The sequence below is a fragment of the Danio rerio genome, chromosome 10 (assembly GCF_049306965.1).
Source record: "Danio rerio strain Tuebingen ecotype United States chromosome 10, GRCz12tu, whole genome shotgun sequence".
Classification (NCBI taxonomy): domain Eukaryota; kingdom Metazoa; phylum Chordata; class Actinopteri; order Cypriniformes; family Danionidae; genus Danio; species Danio rerio.
The window spans coordinates 47847666-47871500 of record NC_133185.1 but is presented as its reverse complement, the minus strand read 5'-3'; the positions used below and the strand labels follow the sequence as shown (position 1 = coordinate 47871500).

At 33.7% G+C, this 23835-nt stretch overlaps 1 protein-coding gene across 7 annotated transcripts in view; it reads right to left on the bottom strand.

The window, feature by feature from the left end:
- The window catches only part of fgfr1b (fibroblast growth factor receptor 1b), a 75550-nt gene that overhangs the window by 41488 nt on the left and 10227 nt on the right, over nucleotides 1-23835 (bottom strand). For all 7 annotated transcript variants that reach the window (XR_012385952.1, XR_012385953.1, XR_012385954.1 and 4 more), the window contains exon 2: nucleotides 8749-8912. Coding sequence is in view for 4 of the 7 variants with exons in the window: in XM_021479189.3 (XP_021334864.1) it covers nucleotides 8749-8869 (121 nt within the window). In the remaining 3 variants the exon portion in view is untranslated. The remainder of the gene's footprint in view (nucleotides 1-8748; nucleotides 8913-23835) is intronic.

The following is a 23835-nucleotide window of genomic DNA, read 5'->3' as shown; positions in this document are numbered from 1 at the left end:
CTTTATTAATCAGTGATTTGAGTCATGTCAGAGATGTATGGATGCAGTCCTCCAAGCTCATGATGGAGTCAGACACAATATTCATTCTGTCTCCACTGCAGCAGGACTTTATATTCTATACTGGACATTATTTCTGTTCAGTGATGAGAATTTTGTCTAAGCAGAGTCAGACCGCACTGTCCTAATGAAATCATTAATAATCAAGGTATGATCATATTTTATTGTGCTCAAATAAGCGTAATCTAGGGGTGTTTGCCTTTCATCCACTTCTAATACCAAATGATCAACTACACGTCTAGTTATTATTTGCTGTTGCTAAATCTTGGATAGACAACAAGACTTTTGTCATGTACTGCGTGTCAAAATAACATGTCACCAAAAATCATTCCAGTTGTGGCCAAATTAATCCTCAAAATCCCCCCAGAGTGAATGAACAGCACACAAGGGGTGAAAATAAAAATATACAGTAATATACTTTTTTTCTCACACACCCTAAACATTTTAATTGGCATTGTATGACTTGCTGTTGTTCAATATTTGCATCTAATATTACTCATTTTATCTTTTCCCCACAACCCTGTCAGAACAGCCTCCTGCAAACCCATTTCGAGCTTTTCAACAACCTTTTTTAAGCTTCACATTAAAATGTCTTTTGCGCATAAAACAGCAGAGCGAATAATAACCAGCCACAGTCCTCAACAAGCAGAAACTCAACCCATCCCTTTGGTGAAATTAAAAGCAGTCGCCAACAAGAGGAGGCGCGCACCACCTAAAACAGCCGAAATGAGGAAACTGTGAAATTGGAAGCACATTTTGTTTACGGAAAAAAAGATTTTACGACAGCTAGGAAACAATCTAACCGAATTAGAGTGAACAAAACAGAAAAATCTCATATGCTTCTACGTCATTCGTCCCAGTCGGAGCGTGTTTTTATCTGTCCCGGAAGTTGACCCATTCGTTTTGGTCAGTCAGTCGAGGCTGAAGTGGACAAAATCTGTCATCTCCTCATTACTCATCCAACGACATCTGTAAAAGGTCTTGTAAAGTCAAAACAAATGAGTATCGGTAGTCTTGAAGATATCCGTAAAAAATGCTGGGTTCCACACAATCCCTTCATGTAGTCACGACACAAATCTACTAAGTTAAATTAATTGTTTTTAACACAAATTAAAGTCGACTGAACACAAAACGATTAAGTTTTGTCAACCCAAAAAACGTAGGAATTATGTTGAGCTGACCAGTAATACAAATTTTTCTCATATCTATCTGGGCTCTCAATTTGGTAGCTAAATTTGGGAATATGCATGATATATGATCTCTTTCCAAATTATCCCTTAAAACAGTGTTTCTCAAACTGTGGTACGTGTACCACTAGTGGTACGCAGGCTTCCTTCTAGTGGTACGCGGAGGAATGAAATATGTCATGTACATGCTACACACATTTCAAAATTTGTCAAAAATTATGTATATAATATGTCATATATGACATATAGCCTATATTTCTGATGTAATCTGCCACATTTTTTAACTGTGCAGAGTTGTAGCTGCTTTACTGGGCCTAATGCGCTACTGTATTTTAATACTACTCATTTTGGTGGTACTTGGAGAGACAATTTTTTTTCTGAGGTGGTACTTGATGAAAAACGTTTGAGAACCACTGCCTTAAAACAATTTCTTTAAATACCTGCAGATAAAACATTTCGTTCATACTAGACATGGCAGTCTTACCTTAAATAGCTCTGATTTCGTATTTCTTAAGTATGCTGAAGTTAAGCACTTTGTAGCCAAATGTTACTCCATGATAAACCAGTACAAAGCAGACAATCTGATTATATTGCAGAAGGCATGGAGTAAGAACTTAAAATGCGACATCGATGAAAATGTGTGGGATGATATTATCAGACTACCCTTGACTATTTCCGTCCGCAACAGATTTAAAGAAATGCAATTTAATATTGTACATAGAGCCTATATTTCCCCAAATAAATATCGTAAAATAAATAACACGGTTTCACCTGAATGTCCAAAATGCAATTATAATATCGGCATGTTTTTTCATTGGCTGTGGGAATGTCCTTTAACTGCTGATTTTTGGAATGACATTTGTGACAAACTGTCCATAACACATTAACAGAAGGTTACAGCCTCCCCATTAATGTGAATACTAGGTATTCTGCCCCTCCCTTTTCTGGAACATTCAGATGTCTTTGAATTTCCACTGATGCTGGGGAGGTAAATAATTATGAATAAATGGGTTTGGACAGAACCCCCTCTTGTTAAGGACTGGATAATTCTGATTAAAGAAACCAGTCATGGAAAAATTGGACATATATTAAAAGGAAAATCCACGTCATTTCAGAAGCTGTGGGAAACTCCTTTGACCTGTCTTGGCATTGATTATAAGTCTACTATGTTTTCTTAATTGTACACACCACAATATTGTAATATTGTTTTGAATTAGAAACCTTGCTGTTTTATTATTTATTTTTAAATTAATAATTATATATTTTTTATTATATAATTTTCATTTATTTGTTTATCTATTTTTCTATTCTATTGTTTCTTTTTTGCCTTAAAATATTGTATGCTGTTCATGTTCTACTCAGTACTGTGTATACATCTAATGTTGAAAATTTCAATAAAAAAAGAAAAAGAATTGTTAAATCAGCTCTATTTAAAAAAGAAGTTTGAACAAATCATTTTTGAGTGTTGTGTATGCCAAATTTGTGACAATATTCACATTTAGAAGTTGTCAAAACATCCAAAACTTCGTCATTTGACACTTCAACGATTGTTTTGACGCCACCTAATGCTTCAGTTTCTAGTCAAATCTCCTGACAAATCAAATGCTCTCTCATATCTGACATGCCCCGCCCCCTTCTTTTCATTTGCTACTTATTTGATGCACTTGAGGTCAACCCTTCTCACTGGCAGAGCTGTGATAAAAGACGAAACGCTATTGGCTAATTTATAAAAAGGGGAGGAGCTATTATATCTTCATGTTTCACTTCAAACCTTGAATTTAATTCAATTCAATTCACGTTTATTTGTATAGCGCTTTTACAATGTAGATTGTGTCAAAACAGCTTCACATAAATGGTCATAGTAAATTGGAACAGTGTAGTTCAGTTTTTTTAGTGTGTGTGTGTGTGTGTGTGTGTGTGTGTGTGTGTGTGTGTGTGTGTGTGTGTGTGTGTGTTTAGGTTCAGTTCAGTTTAGCTCAGTTCAGTGTGGTTTATCGATCCCAAACCATGCAAGCTAGAGGCGACAGCGGAGAGGGAAAAAAAACTTCACCGATTGGCGAACGTGAAGAAAAAAAACCTTGCGACCTTGAATAAAAACACTTTTTTTCATGCATTTTTTTATTCGATGTTTGACTTAAACAACTGAAACATGAAGATATAGTCCTCTTTAAAAAAAAAAAAACAGCCAATAGTGTTTTGTTTTATGACAGCTTCGCCAGTGAGAGTGGAAGGGGGCGGGGCATGTTAGACACTAGAGGGCATTTGATTGTTCAAGAAGTATGAAGTAACATGTAAAATAATTGTTGATCCCTAATATTGAGTTCACATCAGACGCGGATGAAGTGTCAAGTGCGAGTGATTTACATGTTAAGTCAATGCAAAACCGCGAATAGACATCCAATAGATAGCAATTCACGCGAAAGAGGCAGCGCAAATTATGTGATTTGCGTGAATGAAGTGGCGCGAGTTGAGCGTTTTGCGCATTTGACACGCGAATCGCAGGGATCGCTCGAGTTGGAAAATCTGAACTTAAGCAGACATTCGCAACACGTTAACCAATCAGGAGCTTGCTCTTATAGGGGCGTGATTATGACATAGTGCCTGTTGGTGTCCCGAGGGGAAATCCTGTTGCCGACAACAGCTCATTAAACTGGGATCGGCTTAGTCAGAAGCACCGCTGAAAGCCTCCATCATCCAGCTATAGTTTCAGGAAGAGTTGATGAGCTCTCAAGGCTGCTGCACCTCAGAAATTAGGATCTAGTGGACTCTGACATGGCGCCGAATTAATCTACGCTGTTTTTCAGTCTTCCTAAAGCACATAAAGCACAGCTACTATCTTAGTGAAATCCATGTTAACCATTTAGCAATGAAGCTTGAGGCACCGGGCAGACTGAAGCCCTGCCCATGACGTGAATCCGCATCTATTGTGAAGCAAATGTGATGCGTGAATTAATCGAATTTGACGCGAGAATGAAGCGAGTAAACAGAAAATGTTCACACGTCTATTTACGCGTTTTATTCACACGTTCTGTGTCTGGTGTGAACACAGCATTAAGACGAAAGTGACAAACTGCAAGCTTTAGATGTTTATATCTTGTAAATATGAATTGTGTCACTGTTTTGGAGCACACTAGCTTATAGATATCCCTAAGACTGACATTTTTAAAAAAAACTTTTCATTTCAATAATCACTTTAAATGCCTAAAAATCAATGCATTTTGGATCATTACTTAATGAAAAGCCTCAATAAAGCAATCACTGGATCCATACAGCCATCCGCTTCTCATAGTGGTGAACTTGGCTGGGAACCAGTAGAGGAAGTCATTGGCTGGATGGATTGATGCTGGGATTTCCTGCCTGGCTAATGATACTGAGTCACTACAAGAAGTCAATTCAGGCAAACAAACTAGGAACAGCACACATAGAAATGTGATATATGGCAATATATGCTAATTACATATCTATGATTAGATTTCTCAGCTACAACAGTAAAAAAGAAAAAGAAAAAAAACACAACAGAAGGCTTTGGATGAGATGTGTGAGAAACTAGTACAATACACAGGAGCAGTTTGAGGACAAAAATCTGAGAAATGGCTGCGTAGAATGCTCATCAGCCTATTAAAATCCAGCATTAAACAGCCCCACAGTATAAGTACACACAGTTGAAGTCAGAATTATTAGCCCCCCTTTGAATTTTTTTTGCTTTATAAATATTTCCTAAATTATGTTTAACAGAGCAAGGACATTTTCACAGTATGTCTGATAATATTTTTTCTTCTGGAGAAAGTCTTATTTGTTTTATTTTGGCTAGAATAAAAGCCGTTTTAAATTTTTTAAACACCATTTAAAGGTCAACATAATTAGCCCCTTTAAGCTAAATTTTTTTTTGACAGTCTATAGAAGTAACCATCTATTTATACAATAACTCGACTAATTACCCTAACCTGCCTAGTTACCCTAAATAACCTAGTTAAGCCTTTAAATGTCACTTTAAGCTGTATAGAAGTGTCTTGAAGAATATCTAGTGAAATATTATTTACTGTCATCATGACAAAGATAAAATAAATCAGTTATTAAAGACGTGTTATTAAAACTATTATGTTTAGAAATGTGTAGAAAAAATCTGCTCTCCGTTAAACACAAATTGGGAAAAAAACAAACAAGGGGTCTAATAATTCAGGGGGGTTAATAATTCTGACTTCAACTGTATGTAAGCCTATATTTCCAAATATTGCAAATATTTTTGAATTTCAACTATTATATTTACACATGTTCATGTATGTTATTATAATAATAATAATAATAATAATAAAATAAGAAGAAGAACTAAGGACTAATACATTAATATTTTTGTTGTTATTATCAATATTATTATTTATTTATTTATTGGTATCATCATCATCATCATCATTACAGTATTACTTATTAAAATAATAATAATTTAATAATCATATTCATAATATTATTGTTACTAGCATTAAGTATTATATTTATATATATATGTAGCCTAAACTATTTTGTCTAAATAGAAAAGAACGCCCCAAATATTACAATACATCACAAATAGTTAAATAAACCTTAATAAAAAGTAATCTTTAACTGATATGGCACCAATAATAAATTACTATTATTATTATTATTATTATCATTATTATTATTGTTGCTACCTAATAAATTATTATTATTATTGTTATTATCGTATACATTATTATTTTATTACTATTATCATTACTATTATTATTATTAGTAGTAGTAGTAGTAGTGGTAGTAGTAGTAGTCGTATTATTAAAGGGCGTCACATGGCGCAGTGGGTAGCACAATCACCTCACAGCAAGAAGGATGCTGGTTCGAGCCTCTGCTGGGTCAGATGGCGTTTCTGTGTGGAGTTTGCATGGTCTCACTGTGTTCACGTGGGTTTCTCCACAAGTACAAAGACATGTGGTACAGGTGAATTGGGTAAACTAAATTGTCTGTAGTGTATGAGTGTGAATGATTGTGTAAGAATGCTTCCCAGTGACGGGTTGTTGCTGGAAGGGCATCCGCTGCATAAAACATATGTTGGAGAAGTTGGCGGTTCATTCAGCTGTGGCGACCTCAGTTTATTAAAGGGACTAAGCCGAAAAGAAAATGAATGAATATCATTATTATATTGTATTACTAAAATTATTACATTTTATTAAAATAATATAAATTATTATTAATAATAATAATCATAAGAACTATTTTTTTAAATAAAAAATCTAAAATAATACCAATATATTCCCTTAAGAAACTACAAAACATGATAAATTAATTATCTTAATAAAAAGTACTTTTAAGTGATATGGCACCATTAAATAAATCAAAAGTATCCTCTGATTACAGCAGAGGCCTGATTTGTGCTGATATTTCAGCATGTGCGATGCCAGTGCATTCCTCCAATATCCATCTGAACCTCTAAGGTTTTAAAAAAGACCCCAAAGCCCCATTGATGCACAAAGGGAAAAAAGGAGACACATCTGGAGGATAATGAGTTCCAGCTCTGCTCATTGACTGCACATCAAACACAGAGAAGCAAAACCTTAGATGAACACCAGCCTGCAGTTCAACAGTAAAGCATGCTGCTTTTATACATTCATTTGTTTTGTACACTCATATTGCACCTCCGACTGTGAACCAAGACTATTATAGTTTTGCATTTTTAATTTAGTATTTATTTAAAAATTGTTTTTAAATTTGATGTAAATTTCAGTGTAGTTTTTGTTGGTTTCATTAATGGTTTTGCTATATTTAGCATTTTTTAATTTAGTATTTTTTTAATAATAAATATTTATTTTAAATTGGCTTTAATTTTTGGTTTTGTTAGTTTTGTATTTTTAAATTATTATTTATTTTAATAGTATTTTTAAATTGGCTGCAATTAATTGTTTCGTTAATAGTTAATAGTTTGTTGATCATTTTTAACTTAGTATTTATATTAATAATAATTATTATTTTTGAATTTGCTGTATTCAATTGTTTTGTTAGTTTTGCATTTTTATATTTAAAATTTTAATCATATTTAAAAATTGCTGTAATTAATTGTTTTGTTAGTTTTAGTTTTGCATTTTTATTTTGATATAATTTAATATTCATTTTAATACTATTTTAAATTTGCTGTAATTAAAAGTTTGGTTAGATTTAGTTTAGTTTAGCTTTTTAATTTAACATTTATTTTTAATAATAAATATTTATTTTTGAATTTGCTGTATTCATTGTTTTATTACTTTAGTTTTGCATTTTTTATTTAATATTTATTTTAATCATATTTTAAAATTGATAATTGCTGTAATTAAAGGTTTGGTTAGATTTAGTTTAGTATTCATTTTTATAATAAATATTTATTTTAAATTTGCTTTAATTAATTGCTTTGCTAGATTTAGTTTAGTTTGGCATTTTTAATTTACTACTTATTTTAATCATATTTTTAAATTTGCTGTAATTGATGGTTTCGATAGTTTTAAGTTTAGTTTTGCATTTTTTATTTAATATAATTTATTATTTATTTTATCAATATTTTTAAATGTGCTGTAACATTAGTTTTTTTAGACTTAGTTTAGCATTTTTTAATTTAGTATTTATTTTAATAATAACCATTTATTTTAAATTAACTTTAATTATTAGTTTTGTTAGTTTTGCACTTTTTATTTATTATTTTTTTAATAATATTTTTCAAATTTGCTGGATTTAATTGTTTTGTTAGTTTTAGCTTAGTTTAGCATTTTAATTTAGTATTTATTTTAATAATAAATATTTATTTTAAATGTGCTTTAATTGTTTTGTTGGTTTTTAGTTAGTTTTGCATTTTGAATTTAATATTTATTTTAATAATATAAAACAATTTACTTTAATTGTTTTTTATATTTAGTTTAGCATTTTTGTTTAGTATTTATTTTAATAATAAATGTTTATTTTAAATTAGCTTTAATTAATTGTTTTGTTAGTTTTAGTTTAGCATTTTTAATTTATTTAAATAATTTTTTTAATTTGTTGTAAATTTTAGTTTAGATTTAGTTGGTGTCATTAAGTATAGTGTGTATGTGAACTTACAGCTCAAAATACCACACTAATAATGTTTTATAACTCTCTGAAACTGACCCTTTTAGGTTTTGACCCTAATTGGGGCATTTTGGTGACTGTCGCTTTAAATTTAAATGTGATTGTGCTCTTTTCAAAGGAGGGCGGAGCTTTAAATGCTTGTGCATCAGCATAGTGGCAGATTCAAAAACAAGACTAACGTTCTCAGTGTGAAGATTTTTAAATGTGTGCATCGATGTGTGAGAATGCATCAGTAAGGAGACTCCTGATGCTGTTCATTTGTGTTCATCATCTAAAACTCCACATTTATAATACTCTTAGTCTTTGCTGACATTATCATCAGCAGCTCAAACACCCTAATAGCAGATTTTCTTAATATTTTATTTTAGTTAATGTATTTTCGACCAATAGTTTTCATTTACTAAAGCAGCGCTTATAAAAAGCTGACCTTGTTCGGTGACGGCAGGCCGTGACTGGACGGTGCAGAGCTGGGTTAGGATCAGCAACAGGACAAGCAGACGCCAAGATTTCAGCATCCTGAGAGAAACGGCGGCTGACAGAAAGATCATTCACACACACAGCGACCCATCAACACCAGCAGCATACAAAGACCTGATAAAGAGAACACACACTAGTTAACACAGCACAGAAAACGATAGGAGACAGTATTACACACGCCTTTAAAGGGTCACGAAACACCAAAGCACATGTTTTGAGCTGTTGACAGTGGTATATGTGTCCCACACTGCTAAAAACACTATTAGGACACCTATATTTCACTAAAAAGTGAAAATTGGTTGTTTTTGCATTATTTCAAGCAAATTCGTACTTCCGGTTTGAAACGAATTTTTGAAGCTGCGTCACGGTCATGACATAATAGCGTGTATTCCAGCGTGCAGACTGGACGTCTGTGCCAGAGTGTGTCTTGTTACGTCTTACAGTGTGATACATTAATGCATGAGTAAAGCTTGGTTCAAACCAATCAGCGCGCTCTATTGTGCAACTTCATTAATATTCATTATTGTCACCGTGTTTACACGACAGAGACGCCACGTTGTGTTGGCAGAACAAGCGTGAAGTGTTGCTTTTATAGTTTGCTGCAGTGAAGTTTTGTTTTCATTTTCTCTCTGTGAGAGCTCAGAGTCACGTGTGGATTAACAGTGTACGCGACGCTCGACAACAATAACTTACGTGTCTAAGGAGGATTATTGTTTACCTGAGAGCTGTTCTCATCTGCAAACGCTGAGATCCGGATTCGCTTGTAGTCTCCTCTAATAAAGACGCGGCTCTAGTTGCTGGTGATTGTCCTGTCTCTACAGATTTGGTAAGTGAGCGACCAGTGCTCTTTGTTTATTCAGTTCGTATTTTATTCGTATCAAACAAACTATTGCTCCGAGTGTAAACAAGTTAGCACTAACAGTTACAACCAAACTATAACCTCGTGTTAGATTTTGTGACCAGAATAACACGCGCGGCTTTCTGACGCTACATGCCGTGTGCATCTAAGTTTCCGGGAAATGCAGAGTTTTTTTTTCTCTCATTCGCCGTGCGGTATCAAACATTGCATGAAAAATACACGCTTAGAGCAGTTCCTCGAATCAAATATCACGTTTGTCGGGAGGGACATGAATGAATTCCCTGAATGAAAGAGCCAAACTGCAGTTAAAGTCCACCATTTAATCATTTGGCAAATAATTCGACTACAGATGTTCATGTAAACACAGTCACATTGTCCGCTGTGGGTGTGTGTTTTGACTCTGAAAGTCAGCGTGCCCAAATAGACACTCCCACACCAAGCCTCTTTTCTTCTTCCGACACTCCCCCTAAACAGAGCTGGACACGCCCACTTTTCTGACTTTTTCCAAAGTAGAGGTGAGAAAACACCCTACTGAAACGAGGGGGTTTCATGGCCCTTTAAATTGTAACTCAAAACATAGCAATATTATACGATTTTACTGTATTTATAGATAAAAAGAGCAGCTTTGGCAGACAAAACGTACTCAAAGTACCACACAATAAAACCTCAAACTATTAAAAAGTATATCAAAGAGTCACAAAACACAAACCCTGCAACCCTCACAAAAACCAGACCCCTGAAATCACACGTCACATAAGCATAAAGAGCATCTGGAAGCCACTAATTTGACTTCTAAAGCTCCTTCGCTGCTGTTTAATATTAATTAATTTTGATTAGCACAGACAACTGTTCATGCTAAAAATCTGCCACTTCATAAATAATTCACAACTGCTTATGTTAAAGCAACAAACAATGAAAAAACAAACACAACATGTTGGTGTTTGGTAAATCTGTAGGGCACATGACTTGTTGAGATGATTTAAAGGGACGTTTCATTTCACTTCAATAACTTTACTCATCATATTTCAGAAACGCTGGCATCCACACGATTGATTTGACATTTTAAAAACATCAAGTTAACTTATCAGTTTTTACAAATTTAAGTGTATTGAACATAAAACATTTAAGTTGTCCCCCCAAAAATCAAGAACTATGTTGTTTTTATCTTAATTTATGCTGATAATGATATAAATTAGGGCTGCGCATTGCAATATTTAGTTTTTCTGCAATTTATATTGGTTTATCAATTATATTTCACCAAATGGCTTAAATAGCTCGATTAGGAAAATGATTTATTAATATGGATTGAATCATGTATAAAATATAATGAACAAATTACAAGCACATATACAAATACAATATACAGCAAAGATTAAAAAAAGGAAATAAATTGCTTTGAGAAGTTTATTTATAAACTAATTTCGAGAGGATCACGTGTTTATGATTGCTTGGTGAACTACAAGAAGGGTAAACATGGTTACTACACTGTAAAACCCAAAGGTTAATGTAACTCAAACCATTAGAGGAAACCAATTGCAACAAACCATTTAAGTAAAAAAAAAAAAAAAATATATATATATATATATATATATATATATATATATATATATATATATATATATATATATATTTATATATATATATATATATTTTTTTTTTTTTTTTTTTTTTTTTCTCCAGTGATGGGTTGCGGCTGGAAGAGCACCCGCTGCGTAAAAAAACTCGCTGGATAAGTTGGCGGTTCATTCCGCTGTGGCGACCCCGGATTAAAAAGGACAAAGCCAACAAGAAAATGAATGAATATATATATATATATATATATATGTGTGTGGCTTTGTATGTATATATTTGTATATTTGTATGTATGCATATATATATATATATATATATATATATATATATATATATATATATATATATATATATATATATATATATATATATATGGCTTTTTATGTATATATTTGTATATTTGTATATACATATATGGCTTTGTATGTATATATTTGTATATTTGTATATATATGGCTTTGTATGTATATATTTGTATATTTGTATATATATATATGGCTTTGTATGTATATATTTGTATATATATATATGGCTTTGTATGTATATATTTGTATATTTGTATATATATATATATATATGGCTTTGTATGTATATATTTGTATATTTGTATATATATATGGCTTTGTATGTATATATTTGTATATTTGTATATATATATATATGGCTTTGTATGTATATATTTGTACATTTGTATATATATACGGCTTTGTATGTATATATTTGTATATTTGTATATATATATGGCTTTGTATGTATATATTTGTATATATATATATGGCTTTGTATGTATATATTTGTATATTTGTATATATATATATATATATATATATATATATATATATGGCTTTGTATGTATATATTTGTATATTTGTATATATATATGGCTTTGTATGTATATATTTGTATATTTGTATGTATGCATATATATATATATATATATATATATATATATATATATATATATATATATATATATATATATATGGCTTTTTATGTATATATTTGTATATTTGTATATATATATATGGCTTTGTATGTATATATTTGTATATTTGTATATATATGGCTTTGTATGTATATATTTGTATATTTGTATATATATATGGCTTTGTATGTATATATTTGTATATATATATATGGCTTTGTATGTATATATTTGTATATTTGTATATATATATATATATATATGGCTTTGTATGTATATATTTGTATATTTGTATATATATATGGCTTTGTATGTATATATTTGTACATTTGTATATATATACGGCTTTGTATGTATATATTTGTATATTTGTATATATATATGGCTTTGTATGTATATATTTGTATATATATATATGGCTTTGTATGTATATATTTGTATATTTGTATATATATATATATATATATATATATATATATATATATATATATATGGCTTTGTATGTATATATTTGTATATTTGTATATATATATGGCTTTGTATGTATATATTTGTATATTTGTATATATATATATATGGCTTTGTATGTATATATTTGTACATTTGTATATATATACGGCTTTGTATGTATATATTTGTATATATATACGGCTTTGTGTGTATGTGTATATATATATATATATATATATATATATATATATATATATATATATATATATATATATATATATATATATATATATATATTTTATACCACAATACATCCCGGTTTACTGCTATAAAAATAGTTTACTATACAGTATGCTGGAGCACTCATTACATAATATTGTAAATACTATAATAAAGTATAATAATAGTATGGCTCAAAAACACTAGTATTTTTACTATAAATTATTATAGTATTTTTTCATGTTCGTCTCAGTTTTATTTGTTATTTATAGTTTATTCTTGTTTGTATACTATTTTATATGCATACTTTCAAGAAAGCTGTAAACCCGTAACCATTGACTTCCAGAGTAGTCAAAAAAAATGGTGGTCAATTGTACCCAACATTTTTCAAAACATCTATTTTGTGTTCAACAGCTGAAAAGAAACTCATACAGGTTCTTGACAACTGAATAATGCGTAAATTAGAGTCAACTGCCCCTTTAAAGACTTCTACGTGAAGGGTAAACATGGTTTTTCCATAAGCATGAATCAATCAGGGGCCTCAGACCCCGGGACCCCTCACCCGTCAGCACAGGCCCCCCCTGTGTAGGTGTGGAGAAGCGTCCCGGCGGCGTCAAACACATCTGTTAAATCTGCGGCCCCCTAACTCGCCACTTGACACTTGGCTTTTCCCCAGGACGTCACCCAACAAAAGCCTCATGATCTGCTGCTTGTTTTTCTAGCCCCCTCCTCCAATAATCACACTGCAGACCATTTGCTTTCGCACCTCCAGCTCCAGCTCATTTACAATGTCAAACAACACAATTTGCTGCCATATGTTTAGCTCTTGTTACTTTAAGAGTGAGGGGGAATTAGAGTATCAGTGAATGCAAACAAAAAGCATTTAACTTGTTAACCCTTGTGAGCTGTTGGGTCGTTTTCATCCACTCTGGGGGGATTTTTGAGGCTAAATTTGCCCACAGCCTTCTCTGTGTTCAAGCCAATAGAATGATTTTTGCTGACAAATCTTATTTTGACACATATTTTGTGAAAATGCTTAGAGATTTTTCAAAAATTTAACAATACGCTGTGAGGGTGAATTCAGGGTTCAGGGCACCTTTTCCAACTTCAAACTCCAGCTTAAACTTAAGCACTTTCAATGTGAATTTTTATGCTTTTCCCGCACCTAACAACCACAGTAAATTATGTTTATATATGCTGTATGTACTTTTCCACATTTAACCCCATTGTGCTATTTAAAAAAAACACAATATGACATTTCAACTTAAATAGTTGAATACTTTGGAGCATAGGTTTATTGGGAAAGTTCACCTAAAAACAGTAAAATAATAATAATAATAATTCAGCTGTTGGATGAAGTATCTTATTCAGTTTGGTCTCTTTCTACCAAAAGTTGATGTCTCAAAAAAATAGCTTACAGTCAGATTTCGCATGTCTATTTTAAACTATTCCTGAGCACTTCGTTTGGCAATTTTAGGTGCAAATATGCATTGAAAGTTTCCTAAATATGCGCATGCAGTAAACATTTTTCAGTGAAAACTAGTCGTACTGCAACAATTTTATGCACAAATGCTCCTAAATTTATTTTGAGCTCGCATAGATGAAGTTTTAGGCGCATATGCAACCAAAACAGTCACAATTTTGAGTCCTGCAATGTCAAATTCAAGCAGGTTCAAGCCCTTTGTCCAAAATCCAAGCACTTTCCTAACCTTGAAAACACTATTTAAAATCAAGCATTTTCCAGGATTGCCAGCACCCGTACAAATCCAAAAAAAGTGCTTTTTTTTCTCGTTTTTGTTTTTTGTTTTTCTGCTCCGCTTAGCGCAAGCTCTCCCTGTTGTAAGGGCTTAAGTGTGTGTGTGTGTGTGTGTGTGTGTGTGTGTGTGTGTGTGTGTGTGTGTGTGCGTACGTGTGTGTGTGTTTGTTTCTTTGGTCCTGTCTATGTTTGTGTATGTGTTTGAATGAGAAACAGTGTGGTGCTGTGTGTTCATACAGACAGCATGTTATAGCCTCCCCCCTAAAAATATAACACTGTATATGGAAAGCATCATCAATGCACCGAGATATCGACTTGAACCGAATCGAAGGCATGATAATCGTAACCGAACCGTGAGACCAGTATAGGTTCACACCTCTAATAAACACTGTTATTTTCTTCATAAAATCCATGTTAGCCATTTAGAAACGAAGCTACAGTCACCAGGCAGACAGAAGCCCTGCCCATTACGCGAATCCACGTCTGTTCTGACGTGAATTTTACGCGCGAATGAAGTGGACTTGACGCGCGAACGAAGAAGGGTTTGACGCTGCAATGAAGCCAGTAAACTCAAATGTTCATGTGGCTATTTACGCGCGAATAGCGCGATTTATCCGCGCTTTCTGCGTTTGGTGTGAACACAGAATTATAAGAAACATGGTATATATATATATATATAAACATTTTATTCTATCTTCAGACACTTCTCAGCATAACTATTAAAAATGTCACCTTTACAGTCTTTTCAACATCAAGTTGCTAGGAGGAAAATCGATTTTCCATAATGCAATTCAAAAAGCGCGAGTAAAGGGAAAAAAACATCAATCAGAAAATAGAGAAAACTTAAAAGCAGTTATGGCTCTTCGGGGTACTACAAATCATCTCGATCATTAGCGAATATTTTAATATACATATAAATATGCATTTCATTATGCATATATGCACGCCACTGTTCCTGCATATAGGACAGCAGAGTTGAAGTTCAGTTTAGTTTAGTTCAGTGTGGTTTAATTTTCACCAAACACTGAAGAGCAAATCAATCAATACGCAGCTCCACAAGTCCCAAACCAAGCAAGCCAGTGGAACCAAACCAACTTCACCAATTGACGAAGTAAAGAGGGAAAAAAAAACTCGGGAGAAACCAGGCTCAGTTAGGAACGACCATTACTCCTTTTGCCAAACTTCTTGTACAGAGCTGCAGTCTAAAAATCTTCAATTAATAAACTATCATGACTCAGAAGAATGTTTTGAGTCTAATATTTATGTTTTGTGGCAAGCAGCCATGTAATAAGCAGGATAAAGTACATCCAGGACTTCAGTCTTGCTGATAAATATATCGTGCTTCATTCTAACCCTCTGGATGTATATTATTATCTCTATCTTCATTATGATTACCTCATTAGAATGATATGTCCATTACTGAGAGCTGTTTTTTTTAAGAGTAGCTAATTGTTGGGCTGAAGTGTGAGCTCTTGGCTTAATGATAGACGCTGGTTCTGCGGTGGGTGGCGAATGCTAAATGAAAAATGCTTGAATGCTAGGTTTATGACGAGGCTGTAAACGCAGTTCATTTACCTCACAGGCGCTGTCCACAACCGTGTCAAAAGCAGTAAAACTGAAGAATCTCTTAAACGGGTTGAGAATTTGTGGTACTTTTTCACACATGAAACTGCAGCGCACTGGCGAGAGTCTAAGAAATGTTATTGGAGAAGCTATAAAACGTGTTTTGCAACAACAGTCACGAAAGCATATTAGAGAATGTGTGAAGTTTTTGTATAATAGCAAACATGTTACGCACTTTATACCAAGAGTCTGAAACTGACTTTACAGGGGGGAAATGGTTTGATTAATGCTTCATCTGACATTAAAAATACTACAGTAATTTATAGTGAACACTACAGCATTTAAACTAGTCTATACGGTCTATGTAGTCTACAACAAGGCCGCTCAACCCTGTTCCTGGTGATCTACCTTCCTAAAGATTTCAGTTGCAACCCTTATCGAACACACCTGTCTGTAATTATCAAGTGCTGTTCAGGTCCTAATTAATTGGTTCAGGTGTGTTTGATCAGGGTTGGAGCTGAACTCTGTAGGAAGGTAGATCTCCAGGAACAGGGTTTTTTTATTTATTTATTTTTTATTAACAATGTTGAACAGTAACAGAAAGGCATTAATACTTTTTAGAATTACACAAAAGACTGAGATAACAATCAAATTGCATACATTTACAATCTTAGCATCCTCGTTAATAATACAACATATATAAATAAATAAAATAACAGAATTAACAAAAAATAAATGCTAAAGAAACTTAAGTAGCAGGGGAGTTAAAGTCTTCAAAATATGAAACCAAAATCATTCAATGATAAATATAGATATCTTGCTTTTTGGCTTTTCATCTCTCTTAATGTCTTCAAATACATCACAAACTCTTCTTTAAACACCGCTAGTCTTGGGGGAGTTTTAAAAAATTTACATTTATGAATATGGAATTTTAATAATAACATCAAATTATTAATTATATAAGATATCTTTTTATCCTGAAGTATTAGGCCAAACTTAATAATTTCCCATGAGAAGACAAGTCTTATCCAGGAACAAGATTGAGCAGCCCTGGTCTACAGCTATGGTAAAACAACTATGGTAAGGTAAGGTAAAACTTTATTGTCCCCGTTAGGGAAATTTGTCGTGGGCTCTTGCCCTCAGCTGCAGTCATCACAAACATGGACAAAACAATAAACATACAAAACACAAATAAGTAATTAAAAAAAAGGTACAAGCTTCACTCTATATACACATAAATAAGCAAACTGATACTCTCAATCTAAGCCACCACTATTATTTAATAGCTTAATGCTCGTAGGATAAAAATATTTTTTATAGCTGTTTAATCTACAGCAAGGTACTCTGAATTTTTTTCCAGAGGGTAACAACCAGGGCTTAACATTAACTTTTTTGATCACCAGCCACTGTGGGGAGTAGATTTCCAACATTACTAGCCACTCGCCATTTTCACTAGCCACAATTTTGTTGCTTGGAAAATATATTTTGTATTAATAAATGTGACTTTAATGCTAAAATGGCTTGATTTAGATCTTTTGTTGTCCGCATGCCTCCTTATTTATTTCACTGTTTGTGCATGTTGTGTATGAGCTTGCTCATTGTGCATGAGCAAATGAGTTGTCACATTGCAATTGGTTTTTATTTCACATGACTTTTTTTAGGGCTCAAAATTTAGGATTTGTCAAAGTCATCTCTGACCGCACCAAAAAAATAAATAAAAAAAATTATTAGCCACACATTTTAAATGCGTCAAAACAAGCAAATATATAGCTGTATACATGCACTTTTTATTCGACAAAACTTTTCTTTTTAAATTGACAATTTAAAAAGATCTATTGTAGGGTTGTAACTGTATGAATTTTTTACGGTATGATAATCGTCTAAAACAATACCACGATTTGACGGTTTCGCGGTATACGGTATGTTATAAATGTTACAAAATAATAGAACAGTGAAGCAAATTTGACTTTTCCAAATAATATATTTTCAGTTACTATAAACAATACCACTTACAATGAACAAATAAAAAAAAATAAGAAAATAGTAAATAATGTGTCAATGTCCAAATAAAGTTCAAATAAACATGGTGCAAATCCTCAGTAAAAAAATAGATATAAATATTTACTATACTATAAATAGTTAAATAACGAAACTAGATTCAATATGGACCATCCTTAGGTTTTATGTGCCAGCATGGATATGGTTGTCTGTGGATATGGATTTGGATATGGTTGTCTGCAATGCAGACAAACAGCTGCACCTTCATTTGTGTCTTTTGAAAACAGCAAGAGCAGCAGTTCGTCTTTGCTGTGTCACTGTTTTGTCATGTTTCTGTGCTGCTGTGCATGCAAAAGTACTTAGTATGAGAATTATTTCATGCAAAACTTTTTTTTTTTGCGTTTTATTTAGCCGCGCAGAAATGTATGCCTATCTCTCATTCAGTGTTGTTCAAAAAGCTCATTGTTGGTCCACAAACAAAAGCGAAACCTATGCTTATTGGTTGTGATATAGCGAGTTTGAACCAATCTGGGCATGGAGGAGGGACAATGCATCAATGTATCATGTCTGGTTTGTCCGGAGACACAGTGACGAGCGTTTCTTTGTCAAATCAGCGTTGTCAAATTTTGATGCCGTAACCGCACTGATTCCGGAGCCTCTGAAAGTCCGCGAATGTTATGTGATACAGCACTGGAAAGCTGAGATTCTCTTCTTTATGCCAATCTTTAAATTGTTTGAATGGGATCAGCGGATCAAAAGTTATTAAACATTTAAGAGCAATACTTATTTTTAGCCGCGGGCGGCTGTCTCGGTCTTTAAGAGTTAAAACCGTTGATATGCAATTGTTCATGGTATGATAATCGTGCACGTTCAAATCGTGGTAGACCGTCATACCGGTATATTGTTACAACCCTAATCTATTGTCATGTATCTATAAAATATGCAGAGTTATCTGTCTTGGCTAAAAGTCCCAGATCCCAGCAGTTACTACACATAAATGGGGGGTTAATCTCATATTAAAGTAATGTTATTGCAAAGGATGATGATTAAACTTTATTAACAAAATAACTGTAAGCAAAAGAAAGCAGGTGAAACATACCACAAGTGATAACGAAAGGATGATCACGCGCCTGAGAATAATTCAAACGAAAGCAGTGACTGCTGCTGCTTACAAAAGGTTTGCTGCTTACACGAGCATTGCTTTTTGTCTAGTCTATTTCAAAGAGAACCGATCGCACCATGAGCGCGTCCTCTACACACGGCTGTTTCGCACAAGTAAACGGGAGCATCACATCATCCTCTCATAAGGTATTCACCTGCTTTTGCTCGTGCGAACACAGTTATTTTTGTCAGTAGTGCTGCTTCTCGATTCTAAGATCAAATTTGCATGCATATTGGGCCATCATTATTGTCAGACCCTGCTTTAAGAAAACTACAATGTAAAAATTATTTCCAACCTGCCAAAGTGGCTAGTGGGAGCGTCTGTCTAACCCGCCAAAACTGAAATCTACCCGCATTTGGCGGGTGTTAATGTAAAGCCCTGGTAACAACTCATGTTCCTTGTGCAGAACATGTGATGCGTCACCAACAATTTGTTTAGCACAGTGGTTCTCAAACTGTGGTACATGTACCACTAGTGGTACGCGGGCTTCCTTCTAGTGGTACACGGAGGAATGAAATATGTCATGTACATGCTACATATATTTCAAAATGGATTAAAAATGATGTATATAATATGCCATATATGATATTTAGCCTACATTTCTGAGGTAATCTGCCAGGTTTTTTAACTGTGCAGAGTTGTAGCTGCTTTACTGGGCCTACTATGCTACTGTATTTCAATACTGCTCATTTTGGTGGTACTTGGAGAGACAATTTTTTTCTAAGGTGGTACTTGATGAAAAACGTTTGAGAACCACTGGTTTAGCACATCTTAATGCATCCTGTTCATACATACAGCAGTGACTTCAGCTCTGATACACCTATAATTTTCCAGGCAGTGCGAATTAAACAAACTACTTTAGATCTCAGCTGCACAGACAAGTTGCCGAACCAAGCTGTGATCCCGTACCTTATCAAACTCTCAAACACAGCCTTATAGAACATGACCATACATTTCTGATCCACTCCATAAATGCGTAGACGTCGTGAAAAATACAGTTGTTGCTGAAGCTAACTACAGAGATTATCAACATGTATATGCCATGAGTTATCAAAGAAGACACCAAGATATTTATATGACGTCACCTGTGTGATGGTTTGAGTTTTGATGGTCACAGGCCTATGATCACCAATTCCCCTAGGGTCAAACACCATCTCTTTTGTCTTACTGGCATTCAAATCTAGAAGATTGTCGTCGCACCAACTCGCAAATCTTCCAATCTCTGACAAATACTCAGATAAATCTCTATTCTTATTCAACAACCCTAAGATGATATTACTCATTCATTCATTCATTTTCTTGTCGGCTTAGTCCCTTTATTAATCCGGGGTTGCACAGCGGAATGAACCGCCAACTTATCCAGCAAGTTTTTACGCAGCGGATGCCCTTCCAGCCGCAGCCCATATCTGTGAAACATCCACACACACATTCACACACACACACTTATACACTACGGACAATTTAGCCTACCCAATTCACCTGTACACATGTCTTTGGACTGCACCCGAAGGAAACCCACGCGAAGGCAGGGAGAACATGCAAACTACTCACAGAAAAGCCAACTGAGCCAGGGTTCGAACCAGTGACCCAGCGACCTTCTTGCTGTGAGGCGACAGCACTACCTACTGCGCCACTGCCTCCCCCAGATAACATTACCATAGTAATATAAACAAATGACTCAATACTGTAGTTTTCTGCAACTACAGGGGAATTACCAATAGGGATGCAGCGATTATACATTTTATTTGTACGATTATAGTCTGAGAAATAATCACGGTTTCGCGGTTATCACGATTTTTTATGTTCATTGATTTCAAAACCCCACTAGTTTAACGCTAGTTTAAAATAGTTTTAAATTTCGTTTTAAAGTTCGGACCCAACTAAATATTTGTTGTCGTTTTAATCATTTAAGTTCATTTGATTGACTATATAAAAATCAGTGGATACATCAGCTAGTACAAATTGCAGCTGCCAGAGTTCTTACCAGGTCTAGTAAATATGATCATATCACCTCAATTTTATCCTCCTGACACTGGCTGCCTTTAAGTTTCATTTTAAATTTAAAATTTGCTTCTTACATATAAAGCTTTAAATAATCGAGCTCCTGTTTATCTGACCAACCTTCTGTCTCGCTACAATCCAACTCACTCTTTAAGATCTCAAGACTCAGGGCCTCTGGTAGTACCTAGAATAGCAAAGTCCACTAAAGTATATTGGTATATTGACCTCCGGCCCACCACTCTCAATCAAGTTTAGTTTTCAGCCCTTCATAAGAAACAATTTGGGCACCCCTGTGCTACAGTATTTTTTCATATGAGTATCCCATAATGGGATTTCTTGTGCTTATTCAAATTTGATGTTCAGAAAGGAAAAACTTGAAATAAAAATTTAAATATCACATAAAAAAAAATGCTCAGCTCTTATGAAGAATAAGACTTTACATTGTGCTGATATTTATCAACATCAGTTTAGATCAGGGGTCAGCAACCCGCGGCTCTAGAGCCGCATGCGTCTCTTTAGCGCTGCCCTTGTGGCTCCCTGAAGCTTTTTCAAAAATGTTCAAAAAGATGGGGAAGGTTAGTATATATTTTTGTTTTAATATGATTTCTATAGGAGGACAAAATTTTTTACGTTTTCAAATGCTGTAAAAGTGTGTAGAGTTAATATTTAATTTCAACATTTCTGTCAACGAAGATTTGCGTCATAGCCTGCGACACAGGTTTCTATCAGCAGGGCGGGATGCCAGGCAGGTGGCTGTTGTAAACAAACCGGGAGATAATAAAGCATGGAAAACCGTTCACAGATGGTGACCAACCACTTGATTTCAGTGGCTATTTAATCATGAAGGCTCATTATGTATTTGTAGCCAACTTAGTCATTTTTATAGTAGGCTAATATAGCTACTATATACACATACAGCATGTGTTTCCTTCATTATAAGGCTTATATAAGGCTTTACATTTTTTGCGGCTCCAAACATTTGTTTTTTGTTTTTTTTTGGTCCAATATGGCTCTTTCAACATTTTGGGTTGCCGACCCCTGGTTTAGAAGAACATGTAGTGCATCTTAATAAATGTCACGTTTTCACGCACTGATAAAATAAAAAAAGCTGTATTTAATTAAAATAAACTAAATGTAAAGTAACATTACCATTAATATTTATACTAATAGACTTAAAAAAATATATGCTTCAAAATAGAGGTTTCATTGTTAGCTTGTCAAATTATGCATTTAATGCATGTTGCCAAATATTGTCCAAAAACTAAACAACTAACTAAAACTAAATAGAACTAATTACTAAATCAAAACTAAAATAATGATGATTATTATTATCATTCATGCAAATTACAGTCAAAAATACACATACATTCTAGATTAACACCTAAACAACACAGATTATTATACTTTTAATCTCATATTTGGCCCCAAACATCGGTTACACTGCAAGTCGCTTTATATAAAAGTCTTCAAAAGGTTTAAATGCGAAAACTTTACTCGACTATCAGCACCAAAAGTGAAAAACCGCCTTGAAACCAGGATTTTTCAGAGTTGCTTGAATTTGTCAACATTAGTTAAGATGAACATGTAGTGCATCTTCATAAATGTAATATTTTGACTGCACTTCTAAAATAAAAGCTGTATTTGTTAGCATAATAAACTAATGCACTGTAAAAACGATGCATGTCGCCAAATATATTGTCCAAAAACTGAATAACTAAAATCTAAATTACTTAAACAAAACTAAAATGATGATTATTATTATTCATGCAAATTACAGCCAAAAAAATACCTATAAATTCCAGATAAACACAAATAAAATGTACACTTTTATTCTCATATTTGGCCTAAACAACCTTTGAATAATCAGTTATACTACAAGGTGCTTTGTATAAAAGTCTCCATATGGTTTTATAGTGAAAACTTTAACCTAATGATCAGCACCAAAAGTGGAAAACAGCCTTAAAACTATGAAGTGATTTGTCGACATTATTTAGAAACAATATGTAGTGCATCTTTATATCTGCAACATTTTGAATGCACTTATAAAATCCAAATTCAAGAGTTCACTCTTAGATTACTTAGCTATCCCGGGAGAGAGCCCTGAGCTCATAAGATTTAAGAGCCTGGGGCTCCCTCCCGCCAAGTCGAGAGGGGAGTTTGAGCTCAGTTAGATCTAGAGAACTCCCCTGCTGTAGTAGCTAATGAACAGAAAGTGATTGCTCTTAAGAGATAACTGTTTACTAGAAGCATGTCTATTATGCTGATTTGGATTAGTCAATTAACTTAAGTTGCATGTTTTTTGACGGTGGACACGTCTTTTTTTTATGTGAGCACGGGGAGAACGTGTAAACTCTGCACAGAAACGTCAGCTGGCTTGGTAAGGACCAGAACCAGTGATGTTCTTGCTGTGAGGCAACAGTGCTAACCACTGGGCCACCATGCCACCCATCTAGGAAAGAAGGAGAAGTAGGGGTGGAAGGTGGGATTCTTCAAAATGAAGATGGCTGTTATATGGAACTTGCAGTGTATTTA